Below are 18,649 nucleotides of genomic sequence, written 5' to 3' on the forward strand. Positions count from 1 at the left end.
CATTTTGATGGACCTCTTCTAGTATAATAATGACAAAAAAATAATCATCAGCTTCTTCTTATGTGCCAGGCCCTTTACATGTGTTCCTCACGTTAATTCCATGAAGGAAGATGCTGTTCCCACCATCTTAATGATGAGGAGCTAAGTAAATTGAAGCTAAATAACTTACTTAGGCAAGTAGTAGAGCCAGAATTTGAATCCACGAAGTTTACTTGGGAACATAAACTGTTAACTACTGTGCTATAATATATTTTAGCCTGCATAATATTTGAAGATTTATGTACAACTTAGTGTCCTGTCTTCTTGAGGGTGAAGGAGATACTGCATGTGTATGGATCCCCACTCAATTTGCAGTGATATATGTAGCTTATAGCTGGTGGAAAAGGATAGTCATCTGCAGGGCCTTCATCAGTCCTTTCTTTAGTCATGCTGGCTTATTTCCAGACATCAGATTACACCTTGACCTCCTTCTCCAGTAATTTACATGGAGATTAAAATAACTATGTTTTATAAAATAAGACCCATTTGGCTGGGCGCGGTGGCTCACACCTGTAATCCCAGCACTGTGGGAGGCTGAGGCGGGCGGATCACCTGAGTTCAGGAGTTCGAGACCAGCCTGGTCAACATGTGAAACCCTGTCTCTACTAAAATACAAAAATTAGCCGGGTGTGGTGGGTACCCATAATCCCAGCTACTTGGGAGACCGAGGCAGGAGAATCGCTTGAACCCAGGAGGCGGAGGTTGCGGTGAACTGAGACCATACCATTGCACTCCAGCCTAGGCAACAGAGTGAAACTCTGTCTCAAAAAATAAAAAACAAAAAACACCCACACCATTTATTTTTGTGTCACCCCATTTAAAAAAATGTCTCTTATGTGATAACATCATTTGGTAATTTACACACCCTTCAATTCCCCACTTAGATATTGCCACCTTGGATGTGTTTACCCCTGTTGATCTCTGCCCTCTTTAGTATGATCTTCAGCAGTTCACAATCGTTTGTATAAATCGTTTGTATGAAACATTGCTCCTGATAACATGGGTGTTTCCCCAGTTGGTTTATAAGGCATTTTAGGGAAAGGACCGTGCTGTTCTCTGGAACCCTGACACCCAGGACACAATTGGAATTTTAATGCCTCAATTAGATCTACTCTGCCACCCTTTGAGTAGGAATTATTTGTAACACTTTTAAAGTGAGGAAACTAAAGCTTCTTGGTGATAAAATGTTTTTTTCTAAGCCACAGGGCAAAAAAGTACAGTCATGACTTGAAGTCAAACATACTCTCCAGGTTGGTGGACAGGGGGAGTGGGAGGGTTTAGATGATGGACAAGTCTAGAAAATAGGTAAGAAGACTCGAATATTTGCTGGAATATCAGTGCTTCCTAGAAGTACAAAATTGGATATTGACTTTTGGCTTGTCTGAAGTTGACCACTGGGTAAGCCCTAGCCTGGGAACCTGGCCCAGGTCCAGGGTCCCTTTCAACTGAAAATAGAGAAGACTGGCTCAGCTAATTTTAGCTCAAGGTTTCAAAGAGGTACATTCTGCCTGTTTCTTGGAGGTGTTGGGACTTGCTAGTTCAGGGATTTTTACTATTCTTACTTTATCATCAAAAACAGTATATGAAAAAAGCACTTTAATAATCCTTATGAACACCATTTCATTTCAGTCTTGTAGTAAGTGGCAGATGTTCCAATTTTATAGAAGATGACTCAGGTTTAGAAAGATTGAAAGTGACTTGCTTGCTCAGTTCTTCTCACCAAATAAGTTTGTACTCTGGAATTGGACAACCTTGACTTTAAACTCTGGCCTGCCACTTAGTGGCTGACTTATCCTCTCTGAGCTCTGAGCTCCTTGTTTACAAAAATGAGTTAATGAAAGTTAATTCACAGAGTTCTTGTGAGGATGAAATTGTGTCGTTTATTCCTAACATCCAGCAGGTACTTGGTAACTTATAGTTTCACTTTTCTTTCTTCATTAGGTTGAGGAACTACTAGATGTACTCCTTATCTTCTAAGAAATTAAAATTTAACCCATTTGGTTTGCTATCAGTCAGGTTCATAGATGGGTGTCTAGTAGCAAGAATAGATGCTAAGACAACTAAATCAATATTGAAGGTCTTGTGAGGAGAATGCAGCTGTTTCTAGATGGATCCTCTTTGATTTTCTGGTGCCTGGCACAAATGCTTGTTTTCTTAAGACAGGAATTGGATCTTAACTGGATTGATAATAGCCCAGTAATTTCTTTTAGGTTGGATATTGAAGCTTTTGCAAAGGAAATTGTTTTTTAGTTAATTAATTACCATCAATGCTTGCAACCAATTTTTGAGCCATCTGCATAGCTCTAATTTCTTTTCTTTTCCTTTTTTTTTTTTTTTTTTTGAAGAGTTTTGCTCTTGTTGCTCAGGCTGGAGTGCAGTGGTGCCATCTTGGCTCACTGCAACCTCCACTTCCCAGGTTCAAGCGATTCTCCTGCCTCAGCCTCCTCAGTAGCTGGGATAACAGGCATGTGCCACCATGCCTTGCTATTTTTGTATTTTTAGTAGAGATGGGGTTTCTCCATGTTGGTCAGGCTGGTCTCTAACTTCTGACCTCAGGCGATCCGCCTGCCTCGGCCTCCCAAAGTGCTGGGGTTAAAGGCGTGAGCCGCTGTACCCTTCCAGGTCTAATTTCTAAAAGTGAATTTCTTAGCTAAGGTAGTCAGCAGATCTTGTGAACATAAATGACTGAAAATGCGGGCCCAGGAAAGTCTTACTTCCAAGCAAAAACATCACTTTCTTTTCTTTTATTTTCCTGAGATGTTAGGTGTGAATTTAGTACCTAAGACACTATTTTAGAGAAGACAAATAGCTGTGAGATCTTCTTTTGGAATTTCATTGAGGACTAAGAATATTTGTAAAGTGTCCTATTGTGAGTGGAGACACCTGTGAAAAAAGTAGCCGTGTGCTAATACCTGGAATTTTTAATGTGGACTTAAGATCTCTAAAGTTTTATAAAGACAGCGCAATGGTTTTACCCAATAACATGACACTGGCTAGGTTTCCAGGTTAAATTGGTTTCTCTTTGGATTCACAGGGTATTAATGATACTCTGGCGGTTGTGTCGATGAAAATATCAGTCTTTAAAACTGTGGGCCAATTTGGTTTGAATTCACTGATTGTAGCCATTTTTAAACTTCAGTGTGCAAATAATTGCTTGGAGAGCTTGTTAAAAATGCGCATTCCTGAGGATGTGTTCTCCAGTCTGGGCAGGGCCTTGGAAACATGTATTCTGAAAAAGCACCAGCTAGTTTTGAGGATATGTATTTTACATAATTTCTCTGGGTGATGAAAATAAGTTGGGAATCTTTCTTCTTGTGTTGGTAGTTTTGGAGTTTTTAGATTGTAAAATGAACGGTAGGTGAAAACTGCCCTTGGTCACTTTGTCTTCCAGGGAGCACAGATGAAGTTGTTGGCTTGTGGCAGTGTTCTTCAAACTTGGATGTGCATCAGAATCACCAAGAGGGCTTATTAAAGTTTCTCGTGCAGTAGATCTGGAGCCGAGCTTGATAATTTGCATTTCCAGCAGATTCTGGGTGATACCGATGCCCCTGGTCCAGGGCCCACACTTTGAGATGGTTGGTTTCTAGTTAGGGACCACGTTGCAGGAAAATATTAATTGCAGGATTAATTAAGGTGAGATGCACATAGCAAGAGAGCATATGGACAGTGAGTCTAACTGTGGGAAGAGCATGGATTTGCACCTCTCACCTCATGATTGATTCCAGGCATAGGCTTCATGAATAAAACAATGGATGGAATTGTCCACATTAGTGATATTTTTGTCTTTACAAATGATGTGCATATCGTTGAATTTATGCATGTTAAATGTGTCTCTGGGCTGGGCATGGTGGCTCACACCTGTAATCTCAGCACTTTGGGAGGTGGAGGCGGGCGGATCACCTGAGGTCAGAAGTTCGTGACCAGCCTGGGCAACATGGTGAAACCGTGTCTCTACTTAAAAAAAAAAGAAAGAAAAAAAATTAACCAAGCGAGGTGGTGGGTGCCTGTAGTCCCAGCTACTCAGGAGGCTGAGGGAGGAGAGTTGTGTGAACCGGGAGGTGGAGGTTGCAACGAGCTGAAGTTGCACCACTGCACTCCCATCCTGGGTGACAGAGTGAAACTCTGTCTCAAAAAAAAATTGTGTCTGATGAAAAACATTGTGTGTTTTTTGGCATAGTAGGCAACTGTTTTATCTTCCCTTCTGGGTTGCATTCAAACCCCTTGAGAGCTGTGATTGTGCTTTCCTTTAGCCTCAGTATATATAATTTGTGCTTAAATACATATGTGATATCTAATACATAACAAACTGAAAATGACTTTAAATTTTTTTTTTTAATTGCCTGAAAATGGAAATGTCTTATCTTTTTGGGATTGTTTTGGCCTCAGCATTTTGCTATGTGGATTTTTTGTTTAAAAATGATTGATAGGCCGGACATGGTGGCTGATGCCTGTAATCCCAGCACTGGGGAGGCCAAGGTGGGTGGATCACCTGAGGTCAGGAGTTCGAGACCAGTCTGACCAACATGGTGAAACCCTGTCTCTACTAAAAAAAAAAAAAAAAACAAAAATTGACTGAGAGTGGTGGCATGTGACTATAGTCCCAGCTACTCAGGAGGCTGAGATAGGAAAATTGCTTGCACCCAGGAGGTGGAGGTTGCTGTAAGCCGAGATTGTGACACTGCACTCCAGCCTGGGTGACAGAGTGAGACTTGGTCTCAAAAAAAAAAAAAAAAAAAAAGGAAGGTCAAGGCCAGTTTTCAGAGGGGTTGTGGAGGTTATATAAAATTGCAAATCACATTTTGAGAATAAGTCTGTGTAGAGGGAATTAGCTTCAGCCTTACTGTTATTCTGGTATAGCATACATTCTTCCAGCATCTTTAACACCTATAAAGAGCGAGTCAGAAGAACAAGGAGTGAGTCTGGATTTCTTAAGAGCTGCTTGGAGATGAATGGCAGAATGGGGTAGAGAAGGGAGAGTATTTAACTGGGGATTGGTTAGTGTATAGCCACTTTTGTCTTCCCGGAACACCGAAACAGAAAGGTGTGGGAGCAAGGGCTATGAAAGGATCCCTTATCTACCATTCTAAATGTTACATCCGTTCTGGATTAACCTGTGCTTTTAGCCAAGTGTTGGGGGAGGCAAATGATAAATTCATTGTTTCTAGGATTGTGTCAGATCAGAGGATGCAAAGAAGAGACCAGAACCAGATTTCTTTGTGACCAGTTTGTTTAAGCAATGAAGTTGCTTAGGAGCGTGTTTTAGTCCTTTTAGGAAAAGATTGGAAAATGAAAAGCTTTAGGTGTGAGGGGTCTGCATGTGCTCAGAATATCCAAGCCAGTGAAATCCTTCTCACTTTTAATTTTTTCTTTCTTTGAGACAGGGTCTTGCCCTGTCTCCAGGCTAGAGTGCAGTGGCATGATCATGGCTTACTGCAGCCTCGAACTCCTGGGCTCAAGTGATCCTCTTGCCTTAGCCTTCTGAATAACTGGGACTACTAGAGGTGCTGGGTGCAAACCACACGCAGCAAGTTTTTAAATTTTTTTGTAGAAACAGCATTACCTTATGTTGCCCAGGCTGGTCTCAAATTCCTGGGCTCAAGCGACAATCCTCCCGCCTCAGCCCCCAAAGTGGTATGATTACAGGCATGAGCAAGTGTGCTGGGCCCATCTCCCTTTTTAAATCAGTGGGAGTTACACGTGCTTTGAACTTTGTGGAAGCAGGACGAATAATGGGAAATAAGGAAATACTTTACTTTTTGCTTTTGGTGTAAGCAAACATTTCATATCATCAGTATCCTATTTCTAAAGTTAATGGCTTTGCTGTTGAGATTTGCAAAAATAAAAAATACATATTATCTTGTATCTAATTATGTGATTTTCCTCCTATTTTCTAGGAGGTGTGATTGCCTATATCAGTTCTTCCAGCTCAGCCTCAAGCCCTGCCTCTTGTCACAGTGAGGGTTCTGAGAATAGTTTCCAGTCCTCCTCCTCTTCTGTTCCATCTTCTCCAAATAGCTCTAATTCTGATACCAATGGTAATCCCAAGAATGGTGATCTCTCCAATATTGAAGGCATCCTGAAGAATGATCGAATAGATTGTTCTATGAAAACAAGCAAATCGAGTGCACCTGGCATGACAAAAAGTCATAGTGGTGTGACAAGTAAGTTACTTTAGTTTTCTAAAGCTGGCTGCCATAAGTTGCAAATGGGGCTTATTTTATCTGCTTTTCATATAGGGGGCCATTATATTTCTGGGTACAGTTTTCGCTCCCTGCTGGGTGATCATACATCTGTAGTTAGGGAAGAAATCAGTGATGATTTTAGAAGTTATAACCTAGGGGCTGTCAAATTCTTGCCTCAGAGCAAGATATGTGGTTATGTACTCTGCCTGGCCCTGCTCCCTCTAGGGTACCCTCTTTTACTACATTTCACAGTTACTTTTCTTCTGGACTACTAGAACTAAGTCTTGTTTCTAGAACAGAGTACTTGCTCATTGTGGGAAGGGGTTACATTAGTGAAACTGGAGTTGGGAACATTTGGGATTAGGAAATGTTGGATTGGGATAACCAAATGAGTAGTGGGATTTGGACCTATCTGGCCCCTGTAGGTGAAGTAAACTGACACGGCTGCCTGTGGAGAGACATCCCTTTCCACCTTTTATTGATTGACTTCTCTGCCTGAATTCTTAATTGTTATCCAGAGAATTGGTTTCTTAGTTCTGGTTGCATGTCTGATGTAAAGTAACTCTAAATTTACAAAATTTCTTATATCATGCTGACAGGTCTGGAAAAAAAATAAATTTACAAAATTTCAGTGTAATTCTAAAATCAGGAAAGGAAAAATCCAGGTCTGTGAGGTGTTTTTGTCAGTGCCATAAGCTGTGTTTAAAAGAAAATTATGGCCGGGTGTGGTGGCTCACACCTGTAATCCCAGCATTTTTGGAGGCTGAGTGGGGCAGAGCCCAGGAATTCAAGACCAGCCTGGGCAACATGGCAGAACCCCATCTCTACTAAAAATACAAAAAAAGCTTGGTATGGTGGTGTGTGCCTGTAGTCCCAGCTACTTGGGGGGGCTGAGGCATGAGAATTGCTTGAACCTGGGAAGTGTGGAGGTTGCAGTGAGCCGAGATCACGCCACTACACTCCAGCTTGGGCGACAGCGGGAGACTCTATCTTAAAAAAAAAAAAAAGAAAAGAAAATTATGATTACTTTTGGTTTGAAAATATTTTTCTTTTACATTATGAAAGTAGATACATATCTTTTAAAAGCTCTTGCAAGTTGAATGAAATAAAATATCTAATTGGAAAGAAAACAGACTCAGTGTTTCTTCTTGCTTTTTACTTCATGTCCTTTTGTGTCCTAGAATTTAGTGGCATGGTTCTACTGTGTAAAGTCTGTGGGGATGTGGCGTCAGGATTCCACTATGGAGTTCATGCTTGCGAAGGCTGTAAGGTAAAGCATGCTTTTATTTCTTTAAGCAACTGATTCTGGGATAAGAAGTTGGGTTTAGATTTACCAATTTCCACAATTGATAATCTGAGAGAGAGTGAGAAGTCAGCTGCTCTTTTTAAGTTCTAAGCATTTTATGTAGTGTATAAGCATAACTTGTTTTGAAAAATATTTGTGTGTGTATGTGTGTGTGTTTTGAGATGGAGTCTCTGTTGCCCAGTGAGGTGGCACGGTCTCGGCTCTCTGTAGCCTCCACCTCCCAGGTTCAAGTGATTCTCCTGCCTCAGCCTCCTGAGTAGCTGGGACTACAGGCACCTGCCACCATGCTCGGCTAATTTTTTGTGTTTTTAGTAGAGACGGGGTTTCACTGTGTTAGCCAGGATGGTCTCGATCTCCTGACCTTGTGATCTGCCTGCCTCGGCCTCCCAAAGTGCTGGGATTGTACAGGTGTGAGCCACCGCTCCTGGCCTGAAAAATAGTCTTAATTCAGTGAAAGTATTTCTTTTTTCTTTAAGATTTTGAACAAAGTAAATTTGCTGTCTCAATTAAACATACTTTTTGTGTTAAACCAAGTGCACCAAATGCTCATTCATTAATGTGTCAAGCACAGTTCTAGGTGGTAGTGAAATAACAAGGAACAAAACAGACCAGGCACTACTCCTGCCTTGTTGGAACTTAGTTTAAACCAAACTTTGAATTAGGTTTCATCACATGCTTTGACTTAATGACACATCAGGTACTGGGAGCTGGGAATAATTCCTAGATACTTGAAAAAAATGTGATATCTTAAGAAATAATGCCAAGTGAGTAAAATAATCCTGAATATAAGTTGAGCCCTTGGGAAAGCTAGTTTATTTGTAAGTTTAGTTGACTATTTTCTAGTTATTGCTGTTAGAGTATTGGTCAAATAATTCCAAGTGAGATGGTCTCTACCTCCCTACCTGTATACAGGGAGTCTTTCTCTCTTTTTAAAAAACTTGGCACAATCTTTTCTCCTGAGTATCAAAAATTAACGTGACAAAGACACATGTTCTTGCTGTTCTCTGACTTGAGGCCACAAGCAGGAATCTAGTTTGGCAAGACATGATGAGTAAACAAGATAATGAATATACACGATGGGAGAGGAAATATTTTCAAGTGTGGCTCTGAATGAATTGTGAGTTTGCCAGTTTTTCTTTTTTTTGAAAGGGAGTTTAGCTCCTATTGCCCAGGCTGGAGTGCAGTGGCACCATCTCGGTTCACTACAACCTCTGCCTCCTGGGTTCAAAGGATTCTCCTGTCTCAGTCTCCCGAGTAGCTGGGATTGCAGGCACATGCCACCACTCAAGGCTAATTTTTGTATTTTTAGTAGAGTTGGGATTTCATCATATTAGTCAGGCTGGTCTCAAACTCCTGACCTCAGGTGATATGCCTGACTCGGCTTCCCAAAGTATTGGGATTACAGGCGTGAGCCACGCGCCCTGCCAAGTTTGCTAACTTTTAATGGCTGGGTAACTTTGTAAGACGAGTCAGTATTTTTTATAGATGTAGCATTTTTTTTCATTGTTTAAAAAAAATTCTCTCTCTCTCTCTCTCTCTCTCTCTCTCTCTCTCTCTCTCTCTCTATATATATATATATATTTTTTTTTAACAAAAATGTGAAGTAATATTGGGGCAGGCATTATTATTCTTATTTTATAGCTAGAAAATAAAAGCACAAACTGAATGAGCTGATTGCGTATTCTTGATAAATACACATCTGTGCAGTACTCTTAAAGTTAAATGTGTTTAGTTCAGCTCTTTTATCTAAATCAAGTGTACAGTACACAATAATAAAATATAAAAATGTGTCCCATGATTACGTAGCATAGATTCAGGAAATGTGTTTAGTTGTCATATAACAGGAAAATGCAGTTTAAAATAATTTTGGTAATTGCATTCTTGAGTTTTCTGTCCTCCCTGGTACCATGAAACTGGAGATCTTTGAAGACCTATCACAGAATATGTAGTTGAATTGTTTGTGGAGTAAAGGCAGCTGTTTGTAGCCATCTAGTTGGGAACTGTCTTTCCTTGGATAGTTAGCTACTCTGTTGGTGTGTGGTATAACACTTACCTGTTGCTGACATGTAGTCAGTGACTTCTGACATGTATAACAGGCCTTGCCAGTGTCAGCAGGTAATGATCGAGGAAGACCAACTTCTATGAATGTAATCCACAATTCTAGTGAGGGGATTGTAGTTATCAAACATATTTCTCAGTCAACTTTTAAGCAGTCATTCAGGCTGAGTGCAGCGGCTCAGGCCTGTAATTCTACCTCTTTGGGAGGCCGAAGCTGGAGGATTGCTTGAGGTGGAGTGTGAGACCCACCTGGGCAACGTAGGGAGACCCCATCTCTACAAAAAGTGAAAAAGCTGGATGTGGTAGCACATGTCTGTAGTCCCAGCTCTTGGGAGGCTGAGGCAGGATGATTGCTTGAGCCCGGGAGTTCGAAGTTGCAGTGAACTATTATTGCATCATTGTACTCCAGTCTGGGTGACAGAGCGAGACCCTGTCTCTTTAAAAAAAAAAAAAAAAAAAATGACTGGGCGCGGTGGCTCATACCTGTAATCCTAGCACTTTGAGAGGCCAAGATGGGTGGATCAGTTGAGGTCAGGGGTTCAAGACCAGCCTGGCCAACATGACGAAATCCTGTCTCTACTAAAAATACAAAAAATTAGCCAGACATGGTGGCAGGTGCCTGTAATCCCAGCTACTGGGGAGGCCGAGGCAGGAGAATCCCTTGAACGTGGGAGATGGAGGTTTCAGTGAGCTGAGACTGTGCCACTGCACTCCAGCCTGGGCTACAGAGCAAGAGTCTGTCTCAAGAAAGCAAACAAACCAACAAAAAATCAGATTGGGAGAGGTGGTGGCTTATGCCCTGTAATTCTAACACTTTGGGAGGCCAAGGCCGGCAGATCACTTGAGCCCTGGAGTTCAAGACCGGCCTCGGCAACATGGCAAAGCCCCATTTCTACAAAAAATACAAAAATTAGCTGGGTGTGGTGGCGCATGCCTGTAGTCCCAGCTGTTTGGCAGGCTGTGATTGGAGAATTGATTGAGCCAGGGAGGTCAGGGTTGCAGGGAGCTGTGATCATGCCACTGCACTCTAGCCTGGGCAACAGAACGAGATCTTATCTCAAAAAAAAAAAAAAAAAAAAAACAAAAAAACAGTCATTCATACTTCAAGAGTTTTGGAATTTGTAGTGAATAAAAGTATGAGATGGAAAATGTGCAGACTGCAGACAGGGTCTGTTAACAGGGTAGTGTGGTTGTTGCAAGGGGTGCTTTGGGTAAGGCAAAGAATCTCTAAAGGGAAGAAGAATTTTGTTTGGTTGGTAGGTGTTAGGTTACTCATGCCAATCAGAATGGAATTGAATTCTGTGTGTCAACATTGTATTTCCCTCTATCCTAAGACATAGTGTTTCCCAGATAGCGAGTCATACACTGGTATGGACTGTAGTTCGTCATGTATATTAGATAGATATGGGAACAGTGTTTATAAGAAGTTCATTTGGGTGTTTTTAAATGGATAAGTAAATCTTCCTTTGTTCTTAGGGTTTCTTTCGGAGAAGTATTCAACAAAACATCCAGTACAAGAAGTGCCTGAAGAATGAAAACTGTTCTATAATGAGAATGAATAGGAACAGATGTCAGCAGTGTCGCTTTAAAAAGTGTCTGTCTGTTGGAATGTCGAGAGATGGTATGTACCTAGTTTAAAGAGTGTTCCTAAAGTGTGTGGGGCTTGGCTTTTATTCCTCAGCATGAACCAGAGCTATAAGCCGGTTACCAAGAACCCTCTTTTGTTTAAGGTGAAGCAGAAAACACATTTTCATGCTTTACAAGACACCAAATTGATTAAAGTCATATTTTAGCATTATCATGCCAGAAACAGTTTTTGGCTAAACTTTGGTGGTTGTTACTACCTCTAAAAAGAGCCATTTTTTTTTTTCTATGCAATTTGATTACTTTTTATTTTTTTCCTAAAAACGATGGAGTTTAAAAACATTTTTTGTATGGCCGGGCGTGGTGGCTCATGCCTGTAATCCCAACACTTCGGGAAGCTGAGGCGTGTGGGTCACTTTAGGTCAGGAGTTCCAGACCAGCCCTGGTGAAACCCCATACCTACTAAAAATACAAAAAAAAATTAGCTGAGCATGATGGCATATACCTGTAATCCCAGTTACTCGGGAGGCTAAGGCAGGAGAATCGCTTGAGCCCAGGAGGTGGAGGTTGCACTGAGGTGAGATCATGCCACTGCACTCTAACCTGGGTGACACAGTGAGACTCTGTCTCACTGCAGCCTCCATCTCCCGGGTTCAAGTGATTCTCCTGCCCCAGTGTTCTGAGTAACTGGGATTACAGGTGCCCGCCACCACACCTGGCTAATTTTTTTGTATTTTTAGGAGAGACGGGGTTTCACCATGTTGGTCAGGCTGGTCTCAAACTCCTGACCTCGTGATCGGCCCGCCTTGGCCTTTGAAAGTGCTGGGATTACAGGCATGAGCCACTGCACTGGGCCAAAAAGAAATTGTTTTTTAACTTGTATTTTGTTTTTAACCAGAAGCCCAAACCTCACCATAGCTTTTCTCGATATAGCGATCCTTTCCTCTTTGTTTTTGATTTCTTAACATTACTGAGGATCTCATTTCTTCTTACATGAATTCTCTCTCTTAGCTCTGAGACGGTAAGGTGCTTTTGGGGCACAGATTCTGAACACATGGAAAAGAGATGCAAAATTGAAAGACGCATTAGGGTCTGGAGTGGAGGTAGTTCACTTCTGGCATCATCTATTCTCATGCAAAATAAAATTTGGAGTAATTTGTGGGACTATAAGTATTATCTGTGGATGACATTATTGTAAGATTGGACTCTTCTATTATGCTGATTCATTTTTTGGATAATTTTTTTGTGTGTGTGTGTGTGTGTGGTTTTAAGTAACAACAGGTATGAGGTTTTCAGAGGGACCAGTAGGGTTATTTAAGAATTGTTAAAAATGAACTTCGTATTTATCTAGGGAAGGCCCACTTAAGCAATTCCTTAGGTTACTCTAGTATCTTACTGATACAGACATAGAATATTGCAATAAGGAGTTTCGTGTTTTTTTTTGAGATGGAGTCTTGCTCTGTTGCCCAGGCTGGAGTGCAGTGGTGCCTACTCAGCTCACTGCTACCTCCTCTGCCTACCTGGTTCAAGCGATTCTCCTGCCTCAGCCTCCCGAATAGCTGGGACTACAGGCATGCACCACCACGCCCGGCTAATTTTTGTGTTTCTAGTAGAGATGGGGTTTCACTATGTTGACCAGGCTGGTCTTGAACTCCTAACCTCAAGTGATCCACCTGCCTCGGCTTCCCAAAGTGCTGGGATTACAGGTGTGAGCCATCACGCCTGGCCAAGGGTTTCTTGAGTAACAAGTTTCAGCAATTGATGTTTTTTCAATTGCCTGAAAATTTTTTTTTAATGCTAAAAGTACTAGTGCTATAAAAATAGTCGATGGATATTGTGATTGTCCTAAAAGAATAAAACTGACAATCATTTGTGAAGGGAGGAGTAGAGGTAAAGTATCAAACATGATTAAGTTGTTTGTTTTTGAAAGCAGTAATGTCAGAGGCTACGATTAGATTAACAAGGCTTTCTGGGCAAGTATACTGAATTTTTATTGTCTCTGTGTAAATACTAGACTAGAAGGAAGCTTTTGTTTCTCCTAGTCTCCAATAGGATTATTGGAGACAAGACACCTAAGACTAGCTTCTAAAAGAGTAGAGGATGACTTATCTCATTTTTAGTTATTTCACTGGTTTTAATTAAAATCTACCAAGTTTATTTTTCAGTAAGTACATTTCTGCTGGTTGCGGAATTTTTTTTTAAGGATTTTTTTTAAAGAGGCTGGAAAAGAAGACAGCAGATAATTTAATAGTTAAATCTTGAGAGTAAAGTTACAAAAAAGGAATTGACAAGGGCCAGGTGTTCAGGGAGTGATTGTACCTACCAGGTTCCATTAATGGTAATGGATGTATGTAGCTGAATCACATGCCTTCCTGGGAACAGTCCTCAGCTTTGTTAGTAAGGAGCTGTGTAGTAATACTGGTCTGCTTCAAACTGGTTTTCATTAGCTAATTTCCTATTTCTTTTTTCTTTTTCTTTCTTTCTTTTTTTTTTTGAGATGGAGTATTGCTCTGTCGCCTAGGCTGGAGTGCTTTGGCACCATCTCAGCTCACTGCAACCTCTGCCTCCTGGGTTCAAGCAGTTCTCCTGCCTCAGCCTCCAGAATAGCTGGGACTATAGGCAACCGCCATCACACCTGGCTACTTTTTGTATTTTTAGTAGAGACGGGGTTTCACCATGTTGGCTAGACTGGTCTCAAATTCCTGACCTCAGGCAGTCCACCCACCTCAGCCTCCCAAAGTACTGAGATTACAGGCATGAGCTACTGTGCCCGTCCAAATTTCCTATTTCTTTTCTTAGACTTTGCTTATAAAATACGTAGGAGATACATTTCCTTAACTTTGTTTTGGGGGAAACTGGAAAATTTTCTCTTCTTCTCCTACTTCCTTTGGTGTATCAAGACCAGCAAGTTTAGAAAAATGTGAACCAGAAATGTGTAGACTCATTCTTTATATGTATGACTAGAGGCCATAGCTATTGGATAATTTTGTGTTATTCTTTTATACAAAACAAGTCTTATTTAGAATATAGATGTTAAATATCTTTTTCTTCAATAGCTGTTCGGTTTGGTCGTATTCCTAAGCGTGAAAAACAGAGGATGCTAATTGAAATGCAAAGTGCGATGAAGACCATGATGAACAGCCAATTCAGTGGTCACTTGCAAAATGACACATTAGTAGAACATCATGAACAGACAACCTTACCAGCTCAGGAACAGCTGCGACCCAAGCCCCAACTGGAACAAGAAAACATCAAAAGCTCTTCTCCTCCCTCTTCTGATTTCGCAAAGGAAGAAGTGATTGGCATGGTGACCAGAGCTCACAAGGATACCTTTATGTATAATCAAGAGCAGCGAGAAAACTCAGCTGAGAGCATGCAGCCCCAGAGAGGAGAACGGATTCCCAAGAACATGGAGCAATATAATTTAAATCATGATCATTGTGGCAATGGGCTTAGCAGCCATTTTCCCTGTAGTGAGAGCCAGCAGCATCTCAATGGACAGTTTAAAGGGAGGAACATAATGCATTACCCAAATGGGCATGCCATTTGTATTGCAAATGGACATTGTATGAACTTCTCCAATGCTTATACTCAAAGAGTATGTGATAGAGTTCCGATAGATGGATTTTCTCAGAATGAGAACAAGAATAGTTACCTGTGCAACACTGGAGGGAGAATGCATCTGGTATAGTGAAATCAATTTTTTGCTTACATTGTATCAGGGAAAGCTTTGAAAATTTTATTTGGGAGATATGCTAACCTGGGGGGATGGTGTCAGAAAACCTAAGGAATTTACAGACTTAATTTTGTACAGTATTTTAGGTCAAATAATTTTAATAAACATCATTTGATGAATGACCTAATTTCACACCCAGCTAGGTACAAGCATGTGATTTGATTGATCTGGGATTGGGATTAGGATTTTATGTAAAATATTATTCATGCACAATTGGTCCTTTAATTCTTGGAAATCCCTTTGAAAATTTAAGCATTCTGATTAATTAGTACCTTACTAGCTTTGGGATTTTCTCAAAGGGCTGAACTTTTCGCTTGCCATAGTTAAAAATTCTTTGATTTCTATAGAAAGAGGTTTTTTTTTTTTTTTTTTAAACCATTTTTATGCCAAAAGATCTTTGGGTATAGAACATAGATGTTTTATTGTTTGATAAATTTAGGAGTATTTTAATTTCATAGGCTAGTTTCTAAGGATTTTCTCAGACTTCATCTTATGAGATGACTTAATGTTGGTCATATCATTCAAGCTTTTCTATTTTTCCATCAAATACGACATTCTACATGAAAGTACAGTGTTCATATTCAGCCAAAATTCCATCAAAAACAACAGTACCACACCATTTCCAGTTTAAACCATGAGGTCCTTTGATAGTGCTTGGTATTTTCTACTGACAGGTAATTAAAGTCGTCTTTTTCATTTTCAAAATAGTTGACTCTACCTCAATCTTCATTAAATTTTTTGTTGTCACTTGCAGTTATTTGAATCTGTGGACCTTATGTTAGGCTAAGTAGTTGCTTTTTTGTTTTTTGTTTTGTTTTGTTTTGTTTTTTTTAGACAGTCTTGCTCTGTTGCCCAGGCTGGATTGCAGTGGTGCGACCTCAGCTCATTGCAACCTCTACCTCTTGGGTTCAAGCACTTCTTGTGCCCCGAGTAGTTGGGATTACAGGTGTGTGTCACCATGCCTGGCTAATTCTTGTATTTTCAGTAGAGACAGGTTTCACCATGTTGGCCAGGCTGGTCTTGAATTCCTGGCCTCAAGTGATTCGCCCATCTCGGCCTCCAGAAGTGCTGGGATTACAGGCTTGAGCCACCATGCCTAGCCAAGTGGCTGCCTTGATGAAGGAAAAATCTGTAGGCATTTGGGTTCTGATTTCATGATATTCTCCATGGTTTTGTAATCATCCCATTCCTAGATTTTGTGTGGATTTAGTGAACATTTAAAGGCTGATTTTACTAATAGAATATACAGAATGTGTTTCATCATCTTTTTGGTGTTTTTTAAATAACTTCTTGGCTTCCTGTTTTCCCTCACCTAATCCTCATTTAGAAGGCGCATCTGTATGTGCAGTCTTTGTTTCCTAATTGAACAAGTAGAAGTCAGTGATCACACCATTGTTTTTGAAACAAATGGGCAGTGACTTTTTTTTTTTTGAGTCTCACTCTGTCACCTAGGCTGGAGTGCAGTGGTATGAACTTGGCTCACTGCAACCTCCGTCTCCTGGTTCAAGCGATTTTTCTGCCTCAGTCTCCCAAGTAGCTGGGACTACAGGTGCACGCCACCATGTCTGGCTAATTTTTTTAATTGTTGGTAGAGACGGGGTTTCACCATGTTGGCCAGACTGGTCTCGAACTCCTGACTTTGTGATCCGCCTGCCTCGGCCTCCCAAAGTGCTGGGATTACAGGCGTGAGCCACTTTGCCCGGCCAGGCAGTGAGTGACCTTTTTAACAAAATGAGACACCTTGCTGTTTTTTCCTCTTGGAAATTACAACATTGTAATTCTGCCTATTTAGAAATAAGGGATTTTTGAAATATTAACTAAATGTGAGTTTGGGCCTAGACCTGTGACTTCTAGCTGTGTTGGACAAATCACTAAACCTCTCGGAGTCTCATTTCTCCACCTAAGAAATGGAAATTATAGTCTGCCATAAATAACAGATTGAGAATCAAACAAGTGAATTTGTTTGCAAAATTATAAAACACCATATAGTAGCATAAGGTGGCAGCAGTGTTAAACAAAATAAACTCTTAAACCTGTGCAACAGGTGTTTGAAATAGCTTGATATAGGTGGTATTTTTGCTTAGGCTATGTTTTTTTAATGATAAGTTAATTGCTATTTATATTAGGTTGCCAAGAGGCTTTCTACAGTGTGGTGGGCAGCAAATGGATGAAGTGCTAATATTTCAGTAGATTTTACTTGTGTTTTGGGGGTTAAATTCATGTTGGGGTTTCTGATAATTGAGATGCCGCTTTTGACATTTCTTTACCACCTCTTAGTATTTAAGAGTTTTTCCGTTTTGTGTATACCAGGTTTGTCCAATGAGTAAGTCTCCTTATGTGGATCCTCATAAATCGGGACATGAAATCTGGGAAGAATTTTCGATGAGCTTCACTCCAGCGGTGAAAGAAGTGGTGGAATTTGCAAAGCGTATTCCTGGGTTCAGAGATCTCTCTCAGCATGACCAGGTCAACCTTTTAAAGGCTGGGACTTTTGAGGTAGGTTTTATTTATCCTGAATATTGATGCAGGCAGGGCATGTAGTATTTTATTTTCATGGATGTTTTAATTCTTTTTTTTTTTTTTGAGAGAGAGTCTTGCTCTGTCACCCAGGCTGGAGTGCAGTAGCATGATCACAGCTCACTGCAACCTCTGCTTTCTGGGTTCAAGCATTCTCCAGCTTCAGCCTCCTGAGTAGCTGGGACTACAGGTGTGAACCACCACGCCTGGTTAATTTTTTTTTTTTTTTTTTGTAGAAACAGGGTTTTGCCACGTTGCCCAGGCTGGTCTCAAACTCCTGAGCTCAAAGCGATCTGTGCACTTTGGCCTCCTAAAGTGCTGGGATTCCGGGTGTGAGCCACTGTGCCCGGCAGATGTTTTCATTCTTTTCTAAGTCAGTATTTATAGTCCAGAGTCTGAAGCTATCAACAAAATCATCATCATCTCAGGGTTTTGGGAAGAGACTTGGTAAATCTAGAATTGTTTAGGATTTTGTGTTTATTTTTTACTTATTATTTAGAATTTGAAATATAGATATTCTGTATCTCCAGCATATGAACTCCTAAGTTCTAGTATTCCTTTCAGATGTGGACTTAACAAGTTTCTGCAGTGTTAAGACACCTCCTGAAAGCCTAGCCTAGCATTTATTGTATTCGATACAGAATAAGAAGGGCAAATAGAATGTGGTTTTTGTTTTTTGAGAGACTGTAGAATATTTTGGGGATATGTCAGACTTTTCTTGTGTGCCACCTTAGCTCCTCCTGGCTTCACCTTGCTTCAGGATCCTTGGCTACTTTTCTGTCCTGCTTCTCTTGCAACACTGTATCCTGCCTGAGCTTGGGGTAGTCTCTACTGTATAACTTACAGAAGTGCCTCTCCTGGTTCTTAATTAGGTGTCTTTCACTTTCTGTCTGCCCCAGGGCATCCCTTTTGCTGCCAAGGTGTGAGATGCCTTGGGACCTAATTAAGGATAACTCTGAGATTGGGTTGGTGAGAGGAAGTTGATGTTCAGTGGGCCAAATCTTTGAACCTTTGATGGATGGGAGAAGTGAGCCAGGGCTGTATTTTCACTTCTTCTCCCTGGATCTAGTATAACGGAGGGAGTGAGATAACTAAGTAATATAACTGTTAGCTGATTTAACTTGGATGTCAATTATAACATGGCGCTTAGAACACTTACTGTGATAGCTTTCTTTGTGGATAGTCTCTTTGGGTTATGGTTTCTTGAAGCAGTTCAGTTAGACTTCA

The 18,649-nt window shown here is 40.7% G+C and overlaps 1 protein-coding gene across 4 annotated transcripts in view; it reads left to right on the forward strand.

Annotated features, from left to right (window-relative positions):
* NR1D2 (nuclear receptor subfamily 1 group D member 2) overlaps positions 1-18,649 on the forward strand; it is a 50,950-nt gene that overhangs the window by 3,254 nt on the left and 29,047 nt on the right. For 2 of the 4 annotated variants that reach the window (XM_009201796.4, XM_003895173.3), the window contains exons 2-6: positions 5,934-6,200; positions 7,403-7,491; positions 11,062-11,206; positions 14,226-14,854; positions 17,216-17,401. In XM_009201796.4, the coding sequence (XP_009200060.1) occupies positions 5,934-6,200; positions 7,403-7,491; positions 11,062-11,206; positions 14,226-14,854; positions 17,216-17,401 (1,316 nt within the window). Of the gene's footprint in view, positions 1-2,483; positions 3,615-5,933; positions 6,201-7,402; positions 7,492-11,061; positions 11,207-14,225; positions 14,855-17,215; positions 17,402-18,649 lie in introns of those variants that run through there. The other 2 variants (XM_021934916.2, XM_009201797.4) reach the window with 2 other exon arrangements.

The sequence above is a fragment of the Papio anubis genome, chromosome 2 (assembly GCF_008728515.1).
Source record: "Papio anubis isolate 15944 chromosome 2, Panubis1.0, whole genome shotgun sequence".
In the NCBI taxonomy this organism is placed as follows: domain Eukaryota; kingdom Metazoa; phylum Chordata; class Mammalia; order Primates; family Cercopithecidae; genus Papio; species Papio anubis.